The sequence below is a fragment of the Serinus canaria genome, chromosome 1A (assembly GCF_022539315.1).
Source record: "Serinus canaria isolate serCan28SL12 chromosome 1A, serCan2020, whole genome shotgun sequence".
NCBI lineage: Eukaryota > Metazoa > Chordata > Aves > Passeriformes > Fringillidae > Serinus > Serinus canaria.
The window spans coordinates 14,934,750-14,957,650 of record NC_066314.1 but is presented as its reverse complement, the minus strand read 5'-3'; the positions used below and the strand labels follow the sequence as shown (position 1 = coordinate 14,957,650).

Below are 22,901 nucleotides of genomic sequence, written 5' to 3'. Positions count from 1 at the left end.
CTGGAGCTTGATGTTGGTGATAAAAGAGTTGAGTGCTTATTGGTAAGAATCATCAGGAAGGACAAGACAGATACCATGGTGAGTCTATTAGAGACCATCCAGCCAGGATGAGGAGGCAGAGGCCTAACTCACAGAGTCTCTTGGGAGGCAGTCATGAAGGGCAAAGGAGTCCAAATATTTTACAAGCAGCTGAGAGAAGTCTCACCATCGCTAGTCCTTGTTCACGTGGGGGACTTCAACTTAACAGGTGTCTGCTGGGAACAGAACGCAGCAGAAGAGAGTCCTGGAGGTTCCTGGAGTGTGTGGAAGGAACTTCCTGATACAGCTGATGAGTCAGCCAGCAAAGGGAGATACCCCACTGGACCTGTTCATTGTGAACAGAGAGGGAATGGTGGGTGATGTGATGGCTGGCGACTGTCTTGGACACAGTGATAGCTTTCAATTCTCTTAGAAGTAATGTGGGGATTCAGCAGAACTTCCACCTTGGACTTCCACAGGGCTGACTTGAGTCTGTTTAGAGGCCTAACTCACAGTCTCTTGGGAGGCAGTCATGAAGGGCAAAGGAGTCCAGGAAGGCTGAAGATTCCTCAAGCAGGAAGCCCTAAAGGCACGGGAGCAGCTGTGGTCCCCATGTGGTGTAAGACAAACCAATGGGGAAGACCAACCTGGATGAAGAGGGAGCTTTTGCTGGAACCAAGGAAAAATGGAGGAAAAAGTAGGCAACTCAGGAGGACCAAAAGGATGTTGTGATCATCCTCCTATACCAGCACTGGTGAAGCCACGCTGTGAATCAGTTCAGTTTTGGGGCCTTCAATACAAGGAAGACATTGAGGCACTGGAGCAAGTCCAAGAGGAGCTGGTGAAGGGTCTGGTACACAAGTCTGATGAGGAGCAGCTGAGGGAGCTGGGGGTGTTTAGCCCAGAGAAAAGAAGTCTCAGGGGACACCTTATATGAAAGGTCTTTTCTAACCTAAACAATTCCATGACTGTATGATTTTGCAGGTCAAAGGCAAATCCCAGTCTATCAGCATAAGAGCAAGGTGTAGGTCAAGTCAGACAGGACTGTAAATCAGCAGGTGAATGTTGGGCTCAGAGACCCCCTTGGAATTGGCCAGGTTTTGAAAAATAAAATAATAGAAGGTGTGGGTTTAACTCCTTGGGGTTTTAATGCCTTGGGGCATTAACTCCATTTTAGACAGTGCCAAAAGCAGTGTGAGGTACCTGGGATGGCACTTCAAAAGGAATCCCACCTGAGCTCAAGCAGTTAACTCCCATAAGTTCCCAGGTTCCTTTGTCTCTGATGTTATTTTTGTGACAGCAAGTTAAGAATGCACTTTTTTTTTCATAGCATAGACATCACCTCAGTTATGATTCATGTCATTCTGCTGCACAGGCTTATTGAAATTCCTCAACATGTCACTCACCCTCAAGGCTCACACTGTGTGAGAATGACTATAAAACTGTGCTGAAACAGAATTAATTTGGGACTTGCATTTGTTGTCATTTTTTATTTTATGTAGCTGAACTTTGTTCTAGTTGGCAAAACTCAGAGTATTGTTTGATATGAAGTATGAAGAAGGATGAAGATTTTGATTTACAAAAGTTTTATTTCATTTTTTGCCTTCACAGAATTTCCTGTTAAATAAATTTTGCCATGATAACTTTTTTTATTTGAAACTACATTTGGCTATAGGCAGCACCTTTCTGATTTAGTTTTTCTCCACTTTGTGACGCAGGGCTTGCTGTTGGTCTGGATCCACAAGGCTATGGGAATCCTGATTTCTGCTGGCTGTCTGTTCATGACACCCTGATCTGGAGTTTCGCTGGGCCCATCGTCATGGTTGTCGTTGTAAGTAGGGGGAGTTGGCATCCAGAACTGTCTCTTCTTTACTGCTACCTTTTCTCCTAAGTTTTGTTAAACAGTAGTCATGCAAAGCAGCCATGTTTTTTACATTTGAAGCAAATGTACTTGAGCTTGCATCTTTTTCTTAAATAGATAAGACATGAGCTAAGCTCCTGGAAATTAGCGGGTTGCTTGCCCATACAAAGACTGCTGGTGGAGCAATGGCTGTATGGCCAGAAACCTATTTGTCATTTGCTTTGTTCCATTCTTGAAGGGTTGGTCTGTGAGATCAGTAAATAAATGAACAAAATGAGCCATAACAAGTCACTTCATTTAGAAGTCCTAAAGGAATATTAAATATTTCCACTTTCAGGAATTTAAAAGAATGGACTGCTGTTTAACTTTTCCTTACAGTTTCTCCATCAAAGTAACACCAGAAGATAAATAGTCATGGTTTGATTCTTATCTTGGATGCCAAATGCAAGTTCTGGTCTCCTTGCCTCAAAAAGCAGACCATGAAGCACTGTAGGTTATGGTCACAAATCATCAGAGACATGGGGCAGCCCCCACTGGAGGACCAACAAGTGGAGTCTTAAGCCTAGAGAAATGAAAGCTGCATAGCAGGGAGGAAGGAGGAGCATATAATGGTGTGTTGGTCTGGAGAAAATGGCTATGGACCCAACCATTCAAAATCTTTCCCAACACAAGCAGTAGCAGGAGGTGGCAGATCTAGCAGAAACAGGACAAGCTGCATCATTTCTCCGTAGCATTTTAAGTTAGAAATTCCTAGAAACAGGACAATGGCAGTGGTAAAACTCTACATGGTTTTGGAAAGTGAATGATGAGACAAATTCTCAGCATTAATATTCACTACAAGGGATTAAGTACAAATGCACCATCAACTTAGTACATCCCAGCTAACGTGGAAATCAGTGGAAACTGGAGGTTTATTCAGAGTAATTATCACTGTATACTCTGCTAGAAAATATCCCTGAATTCTGGTTTGACTAACTGAAACAAGGTGCTGGGCTGAGGTGGACACTGATTTGGACAAGGGCAGCCATTCTTTCCCTCAAGCATCTTTCCTTAGGGTTGTCTTACTGAGTTTCATCCAGATCAAGTGCCAGGATGTCCTTTACTATGTTGGTTTGAAACAAGGTGAATCTTGGAATATAAAGACCTGTAAGCTGAACAAGAAATATTCTTGGTACCACAAACCATTTTAGGATAAAAATTGCATTGTTATTGAAAATAGAGCTGTAAGAAATGTACAGAGAGAATCCATGCTGTTGTTTCAATTTGCTTTTCAGATAAACACTGTCATTTTTATACTTGCAATGAAAGCATCATGCAGACGAAGGCAACGTTCATTTGAAAAAACAGGAGTCATGTAAGTTTCAGTTCAAAAACCTGTAGACATTCTGACCAGAAATAAAAAAAGCCAGAATTGCCCAAATCAAGTGTTGAAGCAGGAAATAAAAATGTTTTTTTGGAGGAGAGTGTTGGTAGAGGCATTTGGAGCTGTTTCACCCCACCCTCTCCTGGGGTTCCCTTAGAGATCCTGTATAACTTCCACCATGGTGCTCTGCATCACCAAGTGTAGGCAGGAGAAGGGAGAAGGGAAAGATCTATCCTAGGTGGTGTCATTGCAGTCTTCCAGATCTTTCATTACTGTCACTTCACCTCTGCCCTTGGCATGCCCAGGTAGCATCATTCTGGGTTTCCCTGTGCTTGTCCATGGCTCAGAAGGGTCTCCCCTGTCAAGTGTCTGGTTACCAGCTGTGTCATGGCAGAGACCCACTGACATTCCCGTGCTGAGGGCCAGCCTCCCTGCATCCCATGCTCACTGGGATGAGCAGCATTGCAAGTTGCAGCCTGCCACCCTCCTGAGCTGTTGTGACAGCCTGTTCTCATTAACATCTGTTTCGCCCAAAGCTCAGAATTTACCTTGAACTCAAATGTGATTAGCTAGTGGCAGTACAGCCCCTTGGTTTTTGTTGGGTTTTTTTTTCCCAATGAGGTAGCTGTATGAGATTTCAAATGGATGCTTTTCATTTTTGTTTTTCAGCTCTGGCCATAGGGTACTGTGTACTCACTGGCATGGCTTTTCCACCCCGGTGTCCCTGGAGCTAGGCTTTGTGGTTCTCTGAACCCTAACCCTTAACACTAAGCCTAATGAAAACTAGAATCTGAGTGTGAGCTCCCTGGCAACATGGGTGGCCCAGTTAATAGCAGAGTGGAAGGAGCAATGTTGGTGCAGTGCCATGCTCCCCTTGGCATGCCCTTTCCAGCCCCAGTTTCCATGCAGCTGTTGGCTTTGTGCATTCTGAATCCTGACCCCAACAGTGTCTGGGTGTTGAGGATGAGGTCTAAATGTCCCTAAACCAAGGAGTATAACTGCTAACTAAGCCAGCAATTTTGCTCATAATATAAAACTTTTGCCACTAGATTTATTTCTGTCTTTTGAAAAGTGTCTGTGGAAATTGTATTTTTAAGCGAACAAAATTTCACGGAGTGCTCTCAATCCAAAACCTTGGTAGTAACGTTGCGAAGGAATGTGAAAGTGAAGGTGACAAACTGAAATGAGATGGACATGGCCATTTACTGCCCATGTTCCTCAGAGTCATCAAGGCTGAACAGCATGGGCTTGTAAAACAGTCAGATTTGTTTGAAGAAAGTCTTGAAAATGAATTTGGAAAGAACTCACTTTTTTAACAGGAACATGCTAAGCTGTGGAGTGTTGCTGTGAGAGAGCTGGAAAGTTGTGGAAACTGGGAATTGGTGAACACTGCCCTAATTTTCTCAAAGGGCTTTTCCAGTTGCCAAGTTGTTGGGGACACACCACCATCCATGGGGAGAAGTTGGGGTGTTCTCTTTTATCCCATCACACTGCTAACAAACACCATCTGTGTTTGCTCTACAGCCCTGTGCTGCGGACAGCATTCCTGCTCCTGCTGCTCATCAGTGCCACGTGGCTCCTGGGGCTCATGGCAGTCAACAGTGACGTCATGACCTTTCACTATCTCTTTGCCATTTTCAGCTGCCTGCAGGTAAGTTGGGTAGCATCTGGTCTGTGGTAGACCTTGATGAGCACACTTCCACATCCAGACCTCCAAAAACCTGCTCAATGTGAGCTAACTTAAGAAAAACATCGATCTCAAGGCAATTTTTGCTTTCTCTTCTCAAGGAGAGGTTTCTTTTCACCAAAACTATAATTTTGAGTAATTATGTCTCTCACTGTTAGTCATTCTCAAGGTAAGTGCACTACCATAGTAACCTCTGACAGTAGGCAGGTATACCTCTGTCAATCTAGAGGCAAAATTTTACTGCGCTCTGTGTGCTCATTGTTAGGTCATCCTGTTGCTCTTGCAAATGAGAGGCTGCTATATTTCACCCAGAGTTAATGGCTCCAAGTTCAAGGCTTTCACAAATTAAGTTACTGTTTAAAGAAATGAGACAAATAAGGATTTTCAAATGCAATGTGAATTTTATTATGGGTTTCCTTGGTTGCCTGTCCCAGTTTACACAGTTAAAGATGCAGAAAATAGTTATTTGGAGGAGACTTGGCATGGAAGTAGTAACAGAGCTTCCTGTGGTCACAGTTTGAATGTGACCAAGGATGACAGTTACTGCCCTAAACAGTACTAAAACAGCTACTGCAGGACACTCAGCTGCAGCACAACAGCCAGAACTTGCAGCCACAGAGAAAACAGTCTGATGGGTCCCCTTTGGAGAGAGCTGTCAGTGCCCTGGAAGCACAGCAGATAGGTCAGCCTGGAGCAAGGTTATTTTGCCACTGCAACTAGTGTGCTCTGTAATAAATGCACCTACTGAGGCTATAAAACCAGGCTTCCACAAATCTAAAATAATACTAAATTAAACATAAACCTGATGAAAGGGATGAAGGTCAGCAGCCGGAATTCTCCAGACTTGCCCAGAGAGGCACAGTGTTATGTGGCATTTCACATCACTGCCTTCTTTGAACTTATGTTTCTAAAGAGACATTTATGAGAATTTTATTAATGAATAATCCCAAAGTGCTAGTGCTAGCTAAGATCACATTTGATTGAATGTTAAGAAAGTGAGCTTGAAGTTTAAAGTTACTCTAAGTCAATTGCTTTGGCTGAAATCATGAAATTCAGGTTTCTTATGATGTTGGTACAGCTGCAACTTCATGAGTATTGACTTTTCTATACTGTGTGTCCAACCAAAGTTGATAACAATTTGGCAGCTGCAATAATTCCCTCAGAGCAAGTACATCTGAAGGCACACACATCTGTGCCCTGCCCCCAGCAAAAGCTGTTAATGTGTGTTCCTGGCAGCCAACAACTGCCCAGCCCTGGGGACTTTACTGATGTTCCCACCAGGGGCACTGCTTAACCTAGGAACTGAGGTGACAGAAGTTGGGACCTCTCTGCTCTCAATACCTCTTCACATCTCACAAGGCTTTCTAAAATTCTCTTAGATGCAGTATTAAGGGCTCCTTTCACAGAAGTTGCCTATTTCCAGAGGCTTTTACTAAAGGCTGTGATATTTTTCATGCACTGCTATTGATTTTTTTCTCATCATCTGTGTAAAAGCTCCAAAATCCCAAATCCTAAAATCTCTGCAATGTTTTCTAGTGGGACATCGAGGTTCCCTTTGAATTTCTTCCCATATCAAGCTCTGCTCTGTAAATTCTGGAGAAATGCATATTTTTGTCTATTTTCCCAGACCTTTAATGCATATTTGAACTTGGAATCAAATTATGAAGAAGTGCTAAGAGATCAGTCAATGCCATTTCAGTCAAGAAAGAAAATAGTTACCGGAGTACAAACTAGAATTCAGGGGTTGCTTCAAAATGGGTGTTCTCTAATATCCATATTTGCAATATGGTAGTGGTGAAGCATTTACAATTTTCTCTCTCTAAAATTTTCCAGGGGCTGTTCATTTTCTTCTTCCACTGTGTATTTAACAAAGAAGTGAGAAAGCACTTGAAGAACACTTTAACTGGAAAGAAACCTCTTCCAGATGATTCCACTGCAACAAGAGCTACATTGTTAACAGTAAGAAAAAAAGCATTAGGAGAAAAAAAATCCTCTTGCTGGCAGAAGTTACCTAAAATAAACTTATAGGTGGCTTATCTGTAATTAAGTGAACTGAATGATTGCTTTCAGTGACTTGTACAAAGACTACTGATGGCTTCTCTCAAAATTTATTATTATTATTTTAACTTAAACCTTCAAGAGAAAATAATTCTTTTCCCTGGCATCAAAACCATTTGGTTCTTTGAAACTTAATACATTTGTGGGTAATATGAGCTTCTGGAAGGATCATTCACTATGGCTTTATGTCTTTTTTTTTTCCCTTTCAGCGATCTCTGAACTGTAACAACACGTATATAGAAGAGCCAAACATGTATCGCACCACTATGGGGGAATCCACTGTCTCCCTAGAGAGCACCGTCAGGTCAGCCAAGAGCCACAATAGCTACCTTGCTTATATTCTCAGGTAATCTGGTGGCAGGTGCATGGCTTTCTGGTGCTTGCCTTTCCCTTTTTTATTGGTCTTGTGGAAACCAGAGCTCTGGTTCAAATGCTACTTGGTTTATGCCTTAACAGTTCTGTTTCACGTGACTGTCGTTCTCCTTGGTGCATTTTCTGTTGCATGTGTCTTCAGGGCAGGGTTCCAGCAGTGCAGTGGTTAACCTAAGAGTGATGTTACCTATATGGGCCCTGCTGCTTGCCTGTTATAATTCAGATGTGTCTCAAGGAGCACAGTTTAGCTCATTGGCTTTGGGCTTTTCCAGAGTGTGATTCATGTGGCACAAGGCAGATAGCCACATCAGGATAACCTCTGTCTCACCGTAAAGTGACTGTGCAGTGGCAGCTGTCTGAATGTCTGCCTTGTTGTTAAAAACAGCAAAATAAAATGACCAAGAAGGTTGTCCTCTGTTTTTCTTCTCAAAGGGATGAGGCTGCTCATAAACTCAGTGGATCCTCAAGTCAAGCAAGGGCTGGTCAGACTGAAGCAGATTCTTCCATTTTTCATAGGAATCCATCCAAATCCAATGGTAAGAATAATTTCTAAATGCTTTGATCCATTTGTGCACCTTCTTCTCATTGCTTTCTTTGAAGTCTTCTATAACAGGAAGAATAGTTGGAATAATTAGATGGTCTCATTCTTATTATGCTATGGCAAAACAAGCTGTGCAATGGCTGCCTTACAAGGAAATCCTGGAATGAAAGTATCATGTATCTGCTGTTTGTGATGGTTTAATTTTTATCATATGCTGTCACAGCTATTGACAGTTTATGGAATCCTCTCTCTTTCTCACAAATTATTTACTGTTGCTCTTGATTTTTAGTTGGAGAAATTTTAATGTTTGAGACCTTGAGGCAATATTCTCCTTTACTTCTCTGTGGTTTGTACAAAAAATGAGAAGTGCCTCTTGTATGATTTCCTTTCATTTTGGTCTTGCCATTAATTTTTTTTCCTTGTAGCAGTTTTTAAGTTAAGTTCATTTCAGATTCTTGGTATTTCTGGATATCTTGTTTTGCCTGTATGTTGTGCTCATTGAGGTCCAATAGAATTACTGTTCTGCATGTTAAATAGGGAAAAATATGTTCCCACTCTGTTCTGCACATCCTGTATGTGTAAAAGGTCCTGCCCGCTAGCTGAGCTGAGCAGTTGTGCTTTCCAGTGGTTGTGCTGCAGTCCTTCTGAATTTATCCTAAATACACTTACAGATGTAAGAGCTCATTCCTGTCATGGCCTGGACCAATGCCTGCCTTTCCTCTCTCCTTGTGCATTTGTCAGGTAGATTTGTTCAACTCTTATTTACACTGTCACCATTGTGTTTCCCCATGCACATTTGCAGAGCACGATTCTGACTCTGACAGCGAGCTGTCCCTCGATGAACACAGCAGTTCTTACGCCTCTTCCCATTCATCCGACAGCGAGGAGGATGGACTCGAGACAGAGAAGAAGTGGAACACATCTACTTCCAAGAACAATGAGCATGGCCCACTCCACAGCACACCCAAAGGTACCCCCAGTGCGAGGGGAGGGCAGTGGTGCTCTAAAATAGCTTTAGATTAGATGGGATAAATTTGCCACTCTACTGTGTGACTGAGGCATCATCTCTACCTCTGTGCCTTGCTTCTGTAGAGATCCTTGTTGTTTCCATCTTAGAGATTGTCTGCAGGGGTGACTGAGCACAGAATCACACAGAATTGCTGAATGTCTTAAGGCAAGCATCTTTGCAGCCAGGTCCCCAAAGCAATTGGACAAGGCATTACCAAGCCAGCAAAATCTCATATGAAAAAGAGGAGAAAGAGGCCTCTTGTTTTGAGGGCAGGGGGAAGAAATGCCTGCCTCTCCTCATGCAATAAAGGCATTGGTGTTGGAGAGGTCCTGGACCTAAAGAGTTAGCAATCATTGACCATTAATATAATTTCTGTGTGTCAGGGTGCAGGCATTTCTAAACATAGTTGATCCTCTCCTAATGAAAGGCAGCTTTGAATGACAAACATCCAGGCCGTGTACTGTGGCTCTTCACAGATACAGCACAGGGTGCCTGGGGTGCTCTCAGCCTTCAGAAGCTAACCTCCCCAAGGAGAGATCTCAGACCCTGGAGAGCTGAGAGCGCAGGTTTGTCTCACACTTCTCCATAATCGAGCTTGCAACCTCACTCTGAGAAGGGTTTGGATACCCTGCCATCCTACCAAGTGATTTTTGGGGATTTAATGCACCCCAAGGGCACTGCAGTCCAGGAAGGACCGACCGAAGGATTGCTCTGGTTTGATACCCAGCCCCTCTCCAGCCACAGAGGCCAGGCAGTGGTAGAGAGAAGATATCAAAAGTGTTTTTTTGAGCTAGTGTTTTTTTGCATTGCAGTTGATACCCTTCCCAATCATGTGAAACCCTATTGGCCCACAGAGTGCGTAACAGCCAGCGATGGTGAGGACCCCGGTAGGAAACAAAAACTCAAAGTAGAGACCAAGGTCAACGTAGAGCTTCACAGGGAAAACCAGGTGAACCACAGCAATGAAGCACCCCAGGACAAGGAGAACGAAGGGCAGCAGAAGGAGAACAGACCTCTGGCCCACCAGAATAACCAGCAGCCGGAACAGAGGAAAGGTAGCACAGCCAACCCAGCCTCACAGTTGGATTGGGAGACTGGGGGGTTAACAAGCATTAATTAGTTTAAAAGGTAGCTCTGTCAGGGAAAAATACTTTCCAAATGGCTCCAACCTGTGTAGTCATGGGAAGCTAGTAGGTAGTTGCACTAGTCTAATCTGTTGGTTATGAAATGAAGTGCCAACCTAGAAGTCTTAGTAAGAAATAGAGACTGCAACATCTCTCATGTGCTTAGCTTGGTAAATTAAATTACTGATACACTTAAAAATTTTTATTATTCCCTCTTTTCCTTCACAGGCATCTTAAAAAATAAAGTTACCTACCCTCCCCCACTGGTGGATAAGAATATGAAGAATCGCTTGCGGGAGAAGCTGTCGGATTACAATCAGAGCACAGTCTCATCCAGGACTACTTCCCTAGGGACAAATGAGGGGCTCCGCTCTCCTTCGGACTCAGGGGTAACAGTGAAAAATGTTCGGAGGGAGCAGTCTCGAGACCAGCTCAATGGCATGGCCATGAACCTCCACGTGGGAACAGGACATGCTGACACCTCAGACTCAGAGTAAGTGCCACATCAGGATGCCCTGGCTGACCTCCTGTGGTCTCACCCTTCACCTTCCAACCCCAGACTCACAAACAAAACTTTCCTCTGGTGACTGGCCAGAGTCCTTCTCCAGTGACTGTCTTGATGGTTTGCCCATACCATGTCCCCAGGCCATGGGGTTTCAGTCATGAGAAGGCCAAAACAGTTATCATGGGCAAGACACCTGCTACTGGGTTACCCTGGCATGTTCTGAACTGGCAGGCTAGGCTGATGTGGTACTGGCACACTTGGACAGGAGCAGCCTTGCTCTGCCCTGCCACCCTGCCAGGACTGGTTGGGCAAAGGCACAAGGCTGTGGGGGGCATGGTGTGAGCATCCATCTGGGCAGAGGGAAACGATGGCTGAGGCAGGAGACCCCAAGGCTGGAGAGAAAACCAAGCTACTGATCCTAAATTACTAGGCCTGTGATTCCCACCTGCTTCATGGCAATCAGTGTGTGAATTTACCACTGTAAACTAAACAAATATAAACAAAAGGCTGAGCAAGCTCTCAGCCAAAGGGAATTCTCAGAAACCTCATTACTCATCGTAATTCTTGCGTTTCAAATTATGACAACAGCCATATGTAAAATTTCTGCAGACATTTTATGCATATAGTCTCATTTTTTATTAACATGAATAATAGTCTTATTCTTTCACCAAACCAAGAGAAAATTTCTCACCCAGCTTTAGTTCTGGCACTGTACCACCAGGCTTTAAACATCCCTGTTGTCTGGTGCACAGACCATTCCCACCTCACTATAAAAGTACATCTTTGGATTGCTGGGAGTTGGCTGATGAACTAGATCCTAGTTAGCCAGGAAACATGGATGTTTTGAATAAGCCATAACTGAATAAGCTGCTACCAGGTAACACAGTCATTACTGGAGAATAACTCACCTGCTTGTGCTAAGCAACCATGTTATCTCCAGAGCTTTGTCATAATGGAAAGCTCTGCTGTTGGCAGCAGATTGCATGAATCCATCGGATACACCAGGCTTCTAACAGCTTGTAAGATCTGTGTGTGAACCTTGTATGCTCAGCAAAGCATTAGACAAATACAAGCCCTCTGTAGAAGTTCCTCTAAAGCATTTCTGTTGTGTACTACCTGAAATTGTTTCTCCCAGCTGGAGGTCTTCCCCTCCAGGACAGCACCCCCCTTGCAAGCACTGGATTGGCAAGGCATGGTAACTTCACAGAGCACGAGCCCTTACTAAAAACAATTAGGTGGGTTTGGCTGGAGTGGTTTGCCTGTGCCTGTTTAACCCTAAGCCTGCACTATTACTTCTTCTCCCTAACAGAGGCAGTAATGAAACTTCAATTTGAACCATCAGGAAATTGTGATCACCTCTGCACAGTTCCACCCCCTCGCCGCACTGCCCTCCTCAGACTTCATCAGAGTGGCCACACGGTGAGGAGGATGAGATGGGCATCCACTCCCACATGGTTTCACCTTCTGGCAGAACCCTGACTGCTCCTGGCACAGACACAGTGCCTGGCTGCTCTGGCAATAAGGGCTCTGTGTGGTACACTCCTCCCGCAGGAGCCCACGCTGAAAACATGGAAATGGAAACAGGGGTGCACTGTGATGGACAGATACCTGTGCACGGTGCAGGCAGTGCTGCAGGGCTTGCTTGTTACAGGGGAGAACCAAGGAAGAACACATTGCTTCCTAGTGGACCTACAATAAGCCTGAAGACAAGCACTAGGAGGTGTCTCTTGTGGAGTTTTGATGGCTATAGCGTGAACCCTTGAGGTTGCTGAGCTCTGGGAAGGAATATTGCAACAAGTGTCCTTTGGTTTCTATGCCAGCATCTCTGTCCACCCTCTACAGACACATCGTCTTAAGAAAAAAAAATCCTTTATATATATATATATATATAAAAAGTGTAGATACTTTTATATATTTTGTATGGTGTTGCGAAAGAAAAAGTTCCTTTGTATATTTTACATTTATACTGATCTTCTTAATTTGATAATAGGAAATCAATTAAAAAGATGTTTTGATATTTTTTATATGAACATTGCACAATTTTACTTGAATTTGGCGTTTGATAAGTAACTGAGGTTTGCATGGAAGCCACCTTCAGACACAATGCAGCTTTCAAAGTAATACAGTAAAGATTACATCAAAGTCCATGACTGTAATTTATAAGTTTTGTTAACAGATTTTGGAACACTTTGAGGGCACAGTGTGTTTTTCTCATAACCTTTCTCATCTAAAACCCACAAAAAATTCTTTTTTCTTTTTTTTTTTGTATTTTGATCTCTTCTCACAAGTGCATTGACGCGTTCAGGAACTGAACTTCAGGTCTACACATATTTTTGTGTAAGGTTCAACATAGTCTTTGTCTGGAGGAAGTCAAGTCAGTATTTCCCTTACTAAGAACAAGAAAATAATTGGTGTGATTGTATAGCTCTGAAACAAACCAGTACTCTGCATGTCCCAATGGCTCAAGTTCTGCCTCAGGTGCAATATTTTTTCCCTCTTTCTTGCTCACTGGATTCAGCACATCACTAATCAAAGCAGAAATATGAGACTTAAAAGATGCCTAGATTTGTCTGCCCAGCTCTTTGACAAAGCCCTGGACTTTTTATTATTTCAGAAAGCTCATGGAAGGCTTAAGGTTTCATGTTGCCCACAAAATGCGCTGGTTTCACAGGTATAGGAAAGTCAAGCGTGACCTGTCTGCTGTCTTCACCTTCCTTTACAAAAAGAGGAAAAGTAAGATGTGAAAAGTTTGCATCCAACAATGTGAGGCAGAGCTCACGCAGTGGCTCCCATGCTGGGAATTCATGACTCCAAGGATGACAGTGGTGTGCCTGTGCCTGCTCTCTGCCAGCAAGGCTCTCAGGAGCTCCTTGCTCACCACAGCAGCCCTTTTGGGAAAATACTGGCTATTGTTTGTGCAAATGTGTGTGAAAGAGAAGAAACAGAAAATGGGGCTAAATAAAATGCAGGAGTTGAGGAAAAGATGAGAAACTGTATACTGTAATCTGAGTTTCATTATATTCCTATGCATTTTCCCAGTATCAAGGAGGCCTTTGAAAGGGGAGAGGGAGGAAAGATACTGTTCCTTTAAAAATTATGCAACATCATGTGTGACATTTTCTAACAGAAAAAAATTTTGAATGTTTTAAGGGTCTGGCACTTGGCTGTGTGCTCAGGCATTGTGTATAACCCATACTAGTTGTTCTTACATCTGTGTATGTATATTTTGTCCCAGTAGGTGTAGGTAGTTTTTATTTTGATCAGAATTGTCTCAGTAAATGAGGGTCAGTTGTATTAATGACAAAAAAATTAAAACCTATTTTTTATGACTTTTTAAAAGCTTTATGGCAGATTAGACACTGGAAGTTTGTTTTGTTTTTTTTTTTTTAACAAATGTATATTTATTAATGTGCAGAACACTGGAATTGCAGCACAGATGAAAGGAGAATTTACAATAAATTAAGAATTTTTTTTGAACTTGTATTCTTCCTCTGGTGGTTTATTTTTAAGTGAAGCACAGATAATGAGGGTCCAAATGTCAGTTCCTGGAGATTAGTGGGAGCGGGAACATCCAGGTGTCCATCTGAGCAGAGGCTGTACAGCACCAAGCAGCCAATGCACAGCCCCTTGCAGCCCAGAGCCCTGTGTTGGCACAGGATGCCAAGTGTGCATCACATTCCAGCCCAAACCTGCAGAATCTTTCAGATCTGGGAAATGGTCCATGGAAGAGAAATGCCCTCTGCTCACCCAGAGCAAAGCATCAGATTTAGAAAAAGGATGTGTGAGAGCAGCTCGAGGGGAGTGGCAGCCAGCCCAGCCCACGACAGCCAGCAGTGAGTGACGAGGGCCTTCTCAGTCTGGGCTCCATCCTTGGCTCTGCCAAGCCATGGTCCTGCTCACCCAGTCCTTTCCTGTTGTGCAAATCCTCATTCATGCATCTCACAAGGCACAGCAGTGACCTGCACATGTCTTGTCAGCTTTCTGGAAATAAAAGTATTTCTTGGTGTCAACTAGCCAGGTGGAGAGAGCCTGGCTTCTGACTTAGAAGCAAAATCAAATCTTCAGGATCTGCAGTTTGAAACAGCTCTGCCAAAACTTGCCACTAAACAAACTCAAGTAATTATCCCAAAGGGAAACTGTTTTTAATTTTATTGTACAAGTGCATTATTTGGTGGAACACTGAGTTTTTTCTCAAGTATTAGGCCAGCATTCTGTGGAGAAGCAGAAATAAGCCTCAGGCTTTCACATAAGCAGGTTAGTGAAGGGAGAGGCCAGCCTGTGATCCTGTCTCCAGCAGCGACCTACAGCATATGTTTAGGAAAAGAGGATTATCAGACACACATTTCGTGGCAAGGTGGCCCCTGCAGGGTCCACAGCCCCCAGCTCTCTGCAGCTCAGGCCTTCCCAGAGGAAGGGGTTGTGCATGTCTCCAGCATTCCATCTATTTCCCTCATAGACCTCTCATGTTGTTTGGGATCCATTTAAACTTCTAGTACACAGCTGAATCAGGAGCTGCCCCATTCAGTCACAAGCAGCAAGAAAAAATTCTTCCTTCATCTTCTTTGCTGTCCCCTACACCTTTGCTACTTGCAGCAGGAGAGGCAGTGATAATCATCTCTCACCTTCTCCAGGTCAAAGAGAGAGACAGGCTCTGTCCTAGGGCACTTGAGTAATCTCTTTCCAGCTGGGCAGCTTGGATCTCTGTAACTGTTCCATGTGCAGAAACACTGCTGTACCTTTTGCCCTTCCTTCTTGCTCTTCTTTGACCCATTACCAGGTCAACTATAGCTTTTTTGGTGATGGCAGGGAGAGGAGAGACCAGAGCAGTCCACAAAATGCAAGCAGTAGGCCTGCCAAAACCCCCAAAAAAGGAAATAATTTAAGAAATCTCCATTTCATTCACTTTTCCTGTCCTAGTCTTTACAATGATATTTGGCCTAAGCAGATTGTAGCAAAAAATTCCATAAGAGATGCACCACTGGCAGCAGCATGGCATGGTAAGGCTGCAGTAACATAAGCAGTCATGTAGCCCAGCCTCTTCAACAACTCATTATACTCAAATATCTTCACATATACTCAGGGACCTGTCTAAAAGTCCTAAACAAGAATTCCAGTAGAATTGCCTGCAATAGCATTTCTGAGCATTTCTTTCTCAGCTGCAGAGGATGCTCCTGCCAAGGTCTGGGGCATCCCAGAAAGGAGATCCCCAGCAGCCTGGTGAGATATCACCACTGCCCACACCAACACTACCTGCCTCTCCAGGAGCACTCTGGGATGCATTTGGACCTCACACTTCCTCTGCAGAGGTTCTGCCCTGCCTATATGCTCCTATTCACACTTGTGCAACTCACTTCTCCTCCCTAAAAGAAGCAATTTGTACTGGACTCATTTTCCATTTTAGTCTATTGATTTTTGGATCCATCCTCCAATCTCACATACTCATTTTGGATTTTAGTCCTGTCCATGAGGATGCCTGGAGGCAGCATCTGCAGCCTTTACAAGCTACCTTTTATCATTCAAACTATGAATGAAAATATCAAATAAAACTAAGCCCAAGAGGGCTTTTGTAGCACTTCTTGCCAAGCAAGTTTTGCACCTACCTCATATTGATTAACATCAGCTGCACTGACAGTGTTTTGTGTGTGAGAATAAAGTGTGGGGCAGTATAATTTACTGAAGACATGTTCCATCTGCTGCTGCTCTTTTATCCACCATGCCAGGCACTGTATTAAAGAAAATTAGATTATTCTGAAGTGTGTGTGGCAAAGAGACCGTGTTAATTCATGATTGTCTTCTAAATACTTCAAAGCTTTTGTAAGTGCCCCCAGGAACCCCTGGAGCTCTGTACTGCACTGGTGTGTCCCCTTCTGCCTTGGTCAGACATCTGCTGCTGCCATCCCTCTGCTCAAAGATACTTTTGAATAGAAGAGTATCCACTCCTTCAAACCAAGATTTTGCACAGTCTGAACATACTGTCTTTATCTGAAGGGAGGCCCAGACTGATTTCCCTGTGGACTGATGTTCATGGAGGTGCTGTGAGAGCCCAGCCTCTGCACTGGGTCAGGAGACAGCGCAGAGCTGGAGCAGAGCTGAGACCCCTCTTAGGGAGAGAACTGTGCTGAAGGAGAGAGTGCCCTGTCTCCTGACAGCTGCCACATGTCCCAGGGCCACCCTCAGCCAAAACATGCAGTGCCCTGCCCAGCATGCCCTGACTTCTGAGGCCCCTCCTGACCTCCTCAAAGCCATCATTTTACATGAGATGCACCCAGGAAACAGAAATGAGCTCACAGCTGCGGCTTTCCAGGTGCTGCCACTCTCTTTCATTAAAATAGTTGTAGTGCAACCAGCTGGGTGCTTTGCTGTATTAGTTTCTTACAGATTGGGGCTTTTGCCCTCCAGAGATGTAACAGTTTGCAAACCCACCAACCCCTTGGGTTAGTGGGTAGGGAAACCTCTTGGTTTTGGTCATTTGATGGAAGCTCTTTGGAAGTTCAACTTGAATGATCTTGTTTGCATGTTCAGCCTGCCTTGTGCTTTCCAAGCAGAGAACATAGAGTTGGGTCTGTGTTTTTGTTAGATATTCATATGCTCAAGGAAATAGTGAGCATGGGAAGTCCTATGCATATATAAACAGGGCAGCTGAAGCAGAGTCCTTGTGAATGATCCATTTCCTTCAGGTTAGGAACATCCCACTGAATCCCATACAAAGCAGGAGCAGCTGTGGTTGGGAGCCAGCACAGTGAACAAGCTTCCAGGGGAAACCATAAATCAGCCATTGATTTTGAGAAAAATCAGTACCTTTTATTACACGTTTATTTCCTGAATAAAATAATCAGAAATGCCTAGAATGGTTAACTCCATCACTTAATGATGCACAGGTTTCAGGGATGGAAAGGATCAGGGAAAAGTCCAGTTGGTTTAGGGGCATTAGGGGTTAGGGTTGGCACAAAATGGCCAAATGAATGGGAGTGAGCAGCTGGTCAGGAGAGACTGAGCTGCCGCCAAAACACTCCTGACACACAGCTTTCTCCACCAGGCTGTCCAAGGAAAAACATTTTCCTGGCTGCTCTTATCTAGGTTATGCCAAGCACAGTGACAGGGCAGGTCCTCCAGCACCCATCTGCATCAGTTCCCTGTGGGCAGGTTTGTGCCAGAGCCAGTGCCATCACCATGGATGTCAACCCAAAGGGGCTTCCAGCAAAGCAGCAACAAAGCACTCCTGATTCTTGCAGAGTGTTTAGCTTGCCTCTGTGGTGATACACAGATACACCATGCATCCCTTGGGATTTTCTGCAAGCTCCATCTGTGTTAAGCATGCCTCTTAGGAGGTTTAACACTGGAGTTTCAAGCCTGGCCTCTGCTGGGCTGGCTTTTCATGCAGGTGCTCAGTACAGCAGCATTAGCTACAGGAGGTCCATTGTGATTAAAGCCTTGGGCAGTTGTGGCAAGAAGCACCTAAGCAGAGCTGCCTGCTCTAATTCCAGGATCAATCTCTTGTGCTTAGACAGTATTTACATGTTTCTCCTGATCCATCAGTGATGCTCTCCTCTGGCCTCAGAAAGAAGGCAGCTTGCAGGGAGCCACCTTAAAAGTCATCAGTCTCAGCCCTCTAAGTCTCCAGCCTCAGCTCTCCTCTCAGTATGGAATTCCCCTGCTTGCTCTGGAGCTCAAGCATGGCTGTTGCATTGCAGTGCAGAGGAGACACAACACAAGAGGACAGTCTCTGCTCCATGAGATGGTTGTGTGTTAAATAAAGCTCAACACCTGGCTACCAATCAGTTCAGAGATTCTTCTTGTGCTGTCTCCTTCACCCTAAAAGGTAGGTGTAAAACTAACTCAGTGTAACACTCTTATACCATAAAACACCTTTAACATTTTAACCCAGTGTAGATTATTATGATTTATTTCTAAAGGCGTTACTATATGAGTAAGTACAAATAGTACATAAAGTGATTTGAAGTTTAAAAGCTACACCTGAAAGCTTTCAAACTTTTAATGGATTGGTCACATGGGTTTACTACATATAGCAAACTTGCTAACAGGCATGGAGCTGTTGGTGTGACATGGCCTAGAGAGAGGACATGGACTCTCAGAGAGGAGAGATAAAAATGTGTGAAGAGTAGTTAAGTGACTAGATTAAAAAAAAAATTCCTTTAATCCAGCACCAATCTGAAACCCACCAGATGCTACATGGCTAGTTATCCTATTTTTGCATACTTGTCCATTTTATGTTTACAATCCATCCTTCTTTGATGTTTATAGTTTCATGCAAACCCTCATCCAGTGCAATGAGACCATACCAGACCAGCTGAGTTTGCTTTGCAACCAGGCAGGAGCTGCAGTAGGGCTGGGGACTCATCCTTTGAGACAGATTTCCAAAGAGATCTGTGCTACCCATTTTTAGACACAAATTTCACTGAAGTCCTTCAAATGAGAGAAATGTTCCATCACTGGTTTTCACTCAGTCTCTCCTGTGCTGCACTGAGGAGGGGGCACAGCCCAGGATTTTCCTGCTGTGCTGGTGTTTAGCAGCCCTGGAGAACACAGCAGACTGGGAGGCAGACAGAGGAAATCTCTACAGTACCTGCCACAGGGAAGAGGAGCACATGGGGCATCTTCCCTGCTCCCAAGGACATGGCTGAACTTCCTTCTCTGCTCTGATCAAATTTCACTGAAATAAAGAGAACTGGGTGCACAGAGGGATGAAACAGCTGGCTCCCCACAAAGTCAGTGCTACATATACTACATATATCCCTTTCCTCCCTAGGGGCATTCTTAGAGAAAAGGAAGAATTCACCATTTGTCTAGGAGTCCAACTTGAAGTTTTTTGATACAACCCAGATGTCCCATCTGCCAGCCAGAACTGCCACCAGCACTGCTTGCAGACTACATCCAGCTCATGCAACCCTAGAGACACAAACCCAGGAGCCCTGCAGGAATGCAAAGCACCAGAGGAATTTCTGTCGTGAGTCCCCACAGCACTTCTGGAGAAACCCAGGACAGAGTAGTCAGGTCACTTTTCTCTTGATGAATCTTCTTACTGGAAGTAGGTCTTCTGTTACTTCTCACCACAGGGACTGATATGCTGTAATTACAAGATTGGTATTTTCCTGAGCCTCCTCAAAAGATGGTGCTATTGAATGGGAAAGGTGCCACTGAATTATCTGAGTGGGGCAGCCACCCAAAAAAATTTAATTTCTCCAGGTAGGCTCTGTTTAAGGGGGATCTGTCCACGTGTTCCATTGTTTCTAGGACCTTAAACCTGCAGAATGAGTTGGAAGCTCTTTTGTATTGAAGAAATTACTCTGTACGCTGCAAACCTGCATAGAATGAGGAGTCCATTCACTTTTTGTATTCTCAAGTTTCTGTAGCTGGTGCTATGCCTGTAATAAAAAGCAAGATATAAAGATATTTTAGAAAAGAAAAACCACAAAAGTCAGCGTTCATCAGAACCCTCATATATTCAAAGTGTAAGAATCTGGTACTTGCCCTGAAGAGAAAAAATAAAAATAAAAAATCTCCCTTTTACCTCCACCCATCCAAGAATCAGATGAGATGAAATTTGAGAATCACCAGGAAACAAATGACCTGCACAGCCTGGCACAGGAGAAAGAGGGCAGGCAGGACCTGCACTCTGAGGGAAAGGTGTGTGTTTGCCCTGCTGCCAGGCTGTCACTGGCCTGACCTGCCCCATGGTCTCTGCCCAGCCCCAGTGAGAGTTTGGCTCTTAAAAGGTGCTGCTTTTCAGACAGCTCATGGCTGAGCTGCCATGCCTGGGCAGCTTTATCCCTGCCCAGGGAGGGGATATTCTTCCGAGGGGCAATTCTTCCAACGGATTGGCTCTGCAAAAATCTAAAACAAAAGGGGAAACCTCACAATTACAGATATGCTAATTGCCACCATCTCCCAGCAATGCCGCCCACGGCTGGGAGGGATAACCGTGATGCCCGGGTGCCTCCTGGTGCCGGAGCTGGAAATGGCACATCACCTCCCTGCATCACTGCTGGATACCACATTGGCGTGATCATCGCATTTATCACAGATCATTTAATTTTGTTCAGTGCTTTAAAGCATGTAAATACATATAAATGCAGAGAAATTGGTTTTAAAATTAAATCTGAGAGTGTTTGATGGCCCTGAGATCCCCCTGCAGCTCATTGTGCTGGCTCTGGCTGCAGAACCCAGCATGGTCCTGTGCAAAGCAGGGACAGCAGAGCCCCTCCAGCCCTTCCTGTGCTGAAGCCTCCAAGCTGAAAGGGCTCTTTTGGACAAAGAGAGGTTAGAAAATTCTGGTTTGGGAATAAAGGTGGAAGGGGAAATTGTATCCTTTACTCTGAAACAGCCTGAACCTGAAATCCCCAGCAGCAGAGGCTGAGCTGTGAACCTTCACTCCAGCCCCACCTCATTGCCTTGGGGGCAGAGTCTGCACAGGAGGCTGCAGACACTCATCTCCCAGCTTCCAGGGAGAGCTCAGCCTTGTCCATAGGGGCTGGATTCAATATTCACATATATAAAAGTACAAATAAATGCTGCATCCAAAAATTTTGGGTTTTTTTTGGTTTTTTTCTTTTGTTTTTTGCTTGTAAGTATACTAAAAATATAGACCTAGTCTAAAGAGGATAAAGCTTTATAAAAACCACAGCAGGCTTGCTCCCTGTGATTTGCAGCTAAAGAGAAATAAAGAGAGCGAACACTCAGTTTTGAGATGGGAGGATGACAGCCTCTCTCAGCCCTAAAAGCCAATGCAATAAAGCCAATGCAATAAAGCCAACGCATTTACTGCTGCCATAGGGCAAATGAAATCCTTCACCACACCTGGGCAACATCTCAGTGTTCCAAAGATCCTAACCAGGGGAAGAGAGAATCACAGGACAGCTCTGCTCTCTTGCATGGGGACACTTCTGTCCTCCAGCACCAGCTGGGGCAGGAATACTGACAAGATGGAGCAAAACCAGGAGTGCAATTACGACAGGTTTTACACAAGCATTTCTGGAATAAAACTGCACTTGGAGTGCAATTTTTCAGCCATTATACACTCAGAAACACAGGCTTCAAATATACTCACAGGGCACAAGAGAGATTTCAATTCAGAAATTGAAATTAGCTGACATGAGTCATGGTTTTTCAGTTACATGATCCTAATCGTGTTATCACATTTTCTACTTTGGAAGGAAAGTCCTTTTCTAAATAGTTATGCATCTGAGTCCTTGAAACCAAATATTTCAAGCCCTGAAAAGCTTAATGACATCTTGAAAGTGAAATCACCTGTTTGCAATTTGTTGCCCAAAGTGGCAGAAGAAATGACCGAAAGTGCAAAGCCAATGAATTTTGATGCTAATCTTGTGCAACAGATATAAAAAAGAAAATTGACATACCAGACTGCTCTTACCTCATTCAAGCTTAATCTTCCCTGAATTCCAGCCTTGGCAAAGGCTGTGTGAGCAATGGTGTCAGTGATGGTTCCTTGTAGGGAACACGGCTGCCTGACCCCAGCACCAAGCTCTGCTCTCAGCTCACCCCTTTACCTCCCTGTTTCCAAGCTGTTTGGAAAGGCTGCTTTAAACATGCCTGTGTGGTGGTGCTGCACACGTGCAGCCTCTTGTGAAGTATCCCATGCAAGAAGCTATGTGCAATCTGAATTTCACAAATGCCCACTGACTCCTAGCTCACAGCAGTGTGGTGAGCTGGGGAGCAAGAGCAGCACTGCCTTCATCATGTCAAAGGGCTTTCCTTGTCACCATGGCCAGAGACTGAACTGCAGCCTCCACCCTCCTCAGACAATGAGTCTGCACTAAGCCTACACTGTTCTTATTCACCTCTACCTCAGATGAGGATTCTTCAGTAGAACCATGAAGTTCACTTCTGATGATTAAAACCAGAGTCCTATGAGCCTATAAAGTGAACAGAGACCATTACTGGAGAGGTTTCCACCAAAGAGCAGCATGTTAGCTTCTGAATTTTCTGAAGCAGCCATCCTGGATTACTGCTGTGTCCAGTGTTAAGGATGCTTAAACAAAAAGAGGAAAGCAGAGAATATATTAAAAAGCCTCTGTTCTGCAAGTTCTGTACACACTCATTGCATCCAATGCCAGCTGTGCTACAAGCAGGACATGGTTAACCTTTCCTGCTGGGAGGCACTGGCTCAGCAGCTCTCAGCAAACCTGGGATCTCACTGCCAGTTAAAATCTCAAAATTCTACACCACCAGCAAGTCCTGCTCCTGAACAACTGTCCTTCAGGAACAGTTACCTTCTACTTCTATGTTGAAGTACAGGAATTCATTTTTGTTAACTTGCTGCAATGAAGTTTTACTATAAGCTTGGGCTGTCTTCAATATGTACCCAGTCTTTATAAACCTGTGTAA

General features: G+C 44.2%; 1 protein-coding gene across 1 annotated transcript in view; it reads left to right on the top strand.

Moving 5' to 3' along the window:
* CELSR1 (cadherin EGF LAG seven-pass G-type receptor 1) overlaps positions 1-14,015 on the top strand; it is a 165,587-nt gene extending 151,572 nt beyond the window's left edge. Inside the window, exons 26-35 of the mRNA XM_018910241.3 lie at positions 1,737-1,849; positions 3,154-3,233; positions 4,767-4,893; positions 6,763-6,888; positions 7,197-7,333; positions 7,792-7,895; positions 8,703-8,870; positions 9,722-9,964; positions 10,262-10,526; positions 11,848-14,015. Of these exons, the coding sequence (XP_018765786.2) occupies positions 1,737-1,849; positions 3,154-3,233; positions 4,767-4,893; positions 6,763-6,888; positions 7,197-7,333; positions 7,792-7,895; positions 8,703-8,870; positions 9,722-9,964; positions 10,262-10,526; positions 11,848-11,872 (1,388 nt within the window). The 3' untranslated portion in view covers positions 11,873-14,015. The remainder of the gene's footprint in view (positions 1-1,736; positions 1,850-3,153; positions 3,234-4,766; positions 4,894-6,762; positions 6,889-7,196; positions 7,334-7,791; positions 7,896-8,702; positions 8,871-9,721; positions 9,965-10,261; positions 10,527-11,847) is intronic.
* The last annotated feature ends 8,886 nt before the right edge of the window (positions 14,016-22,901 follow it).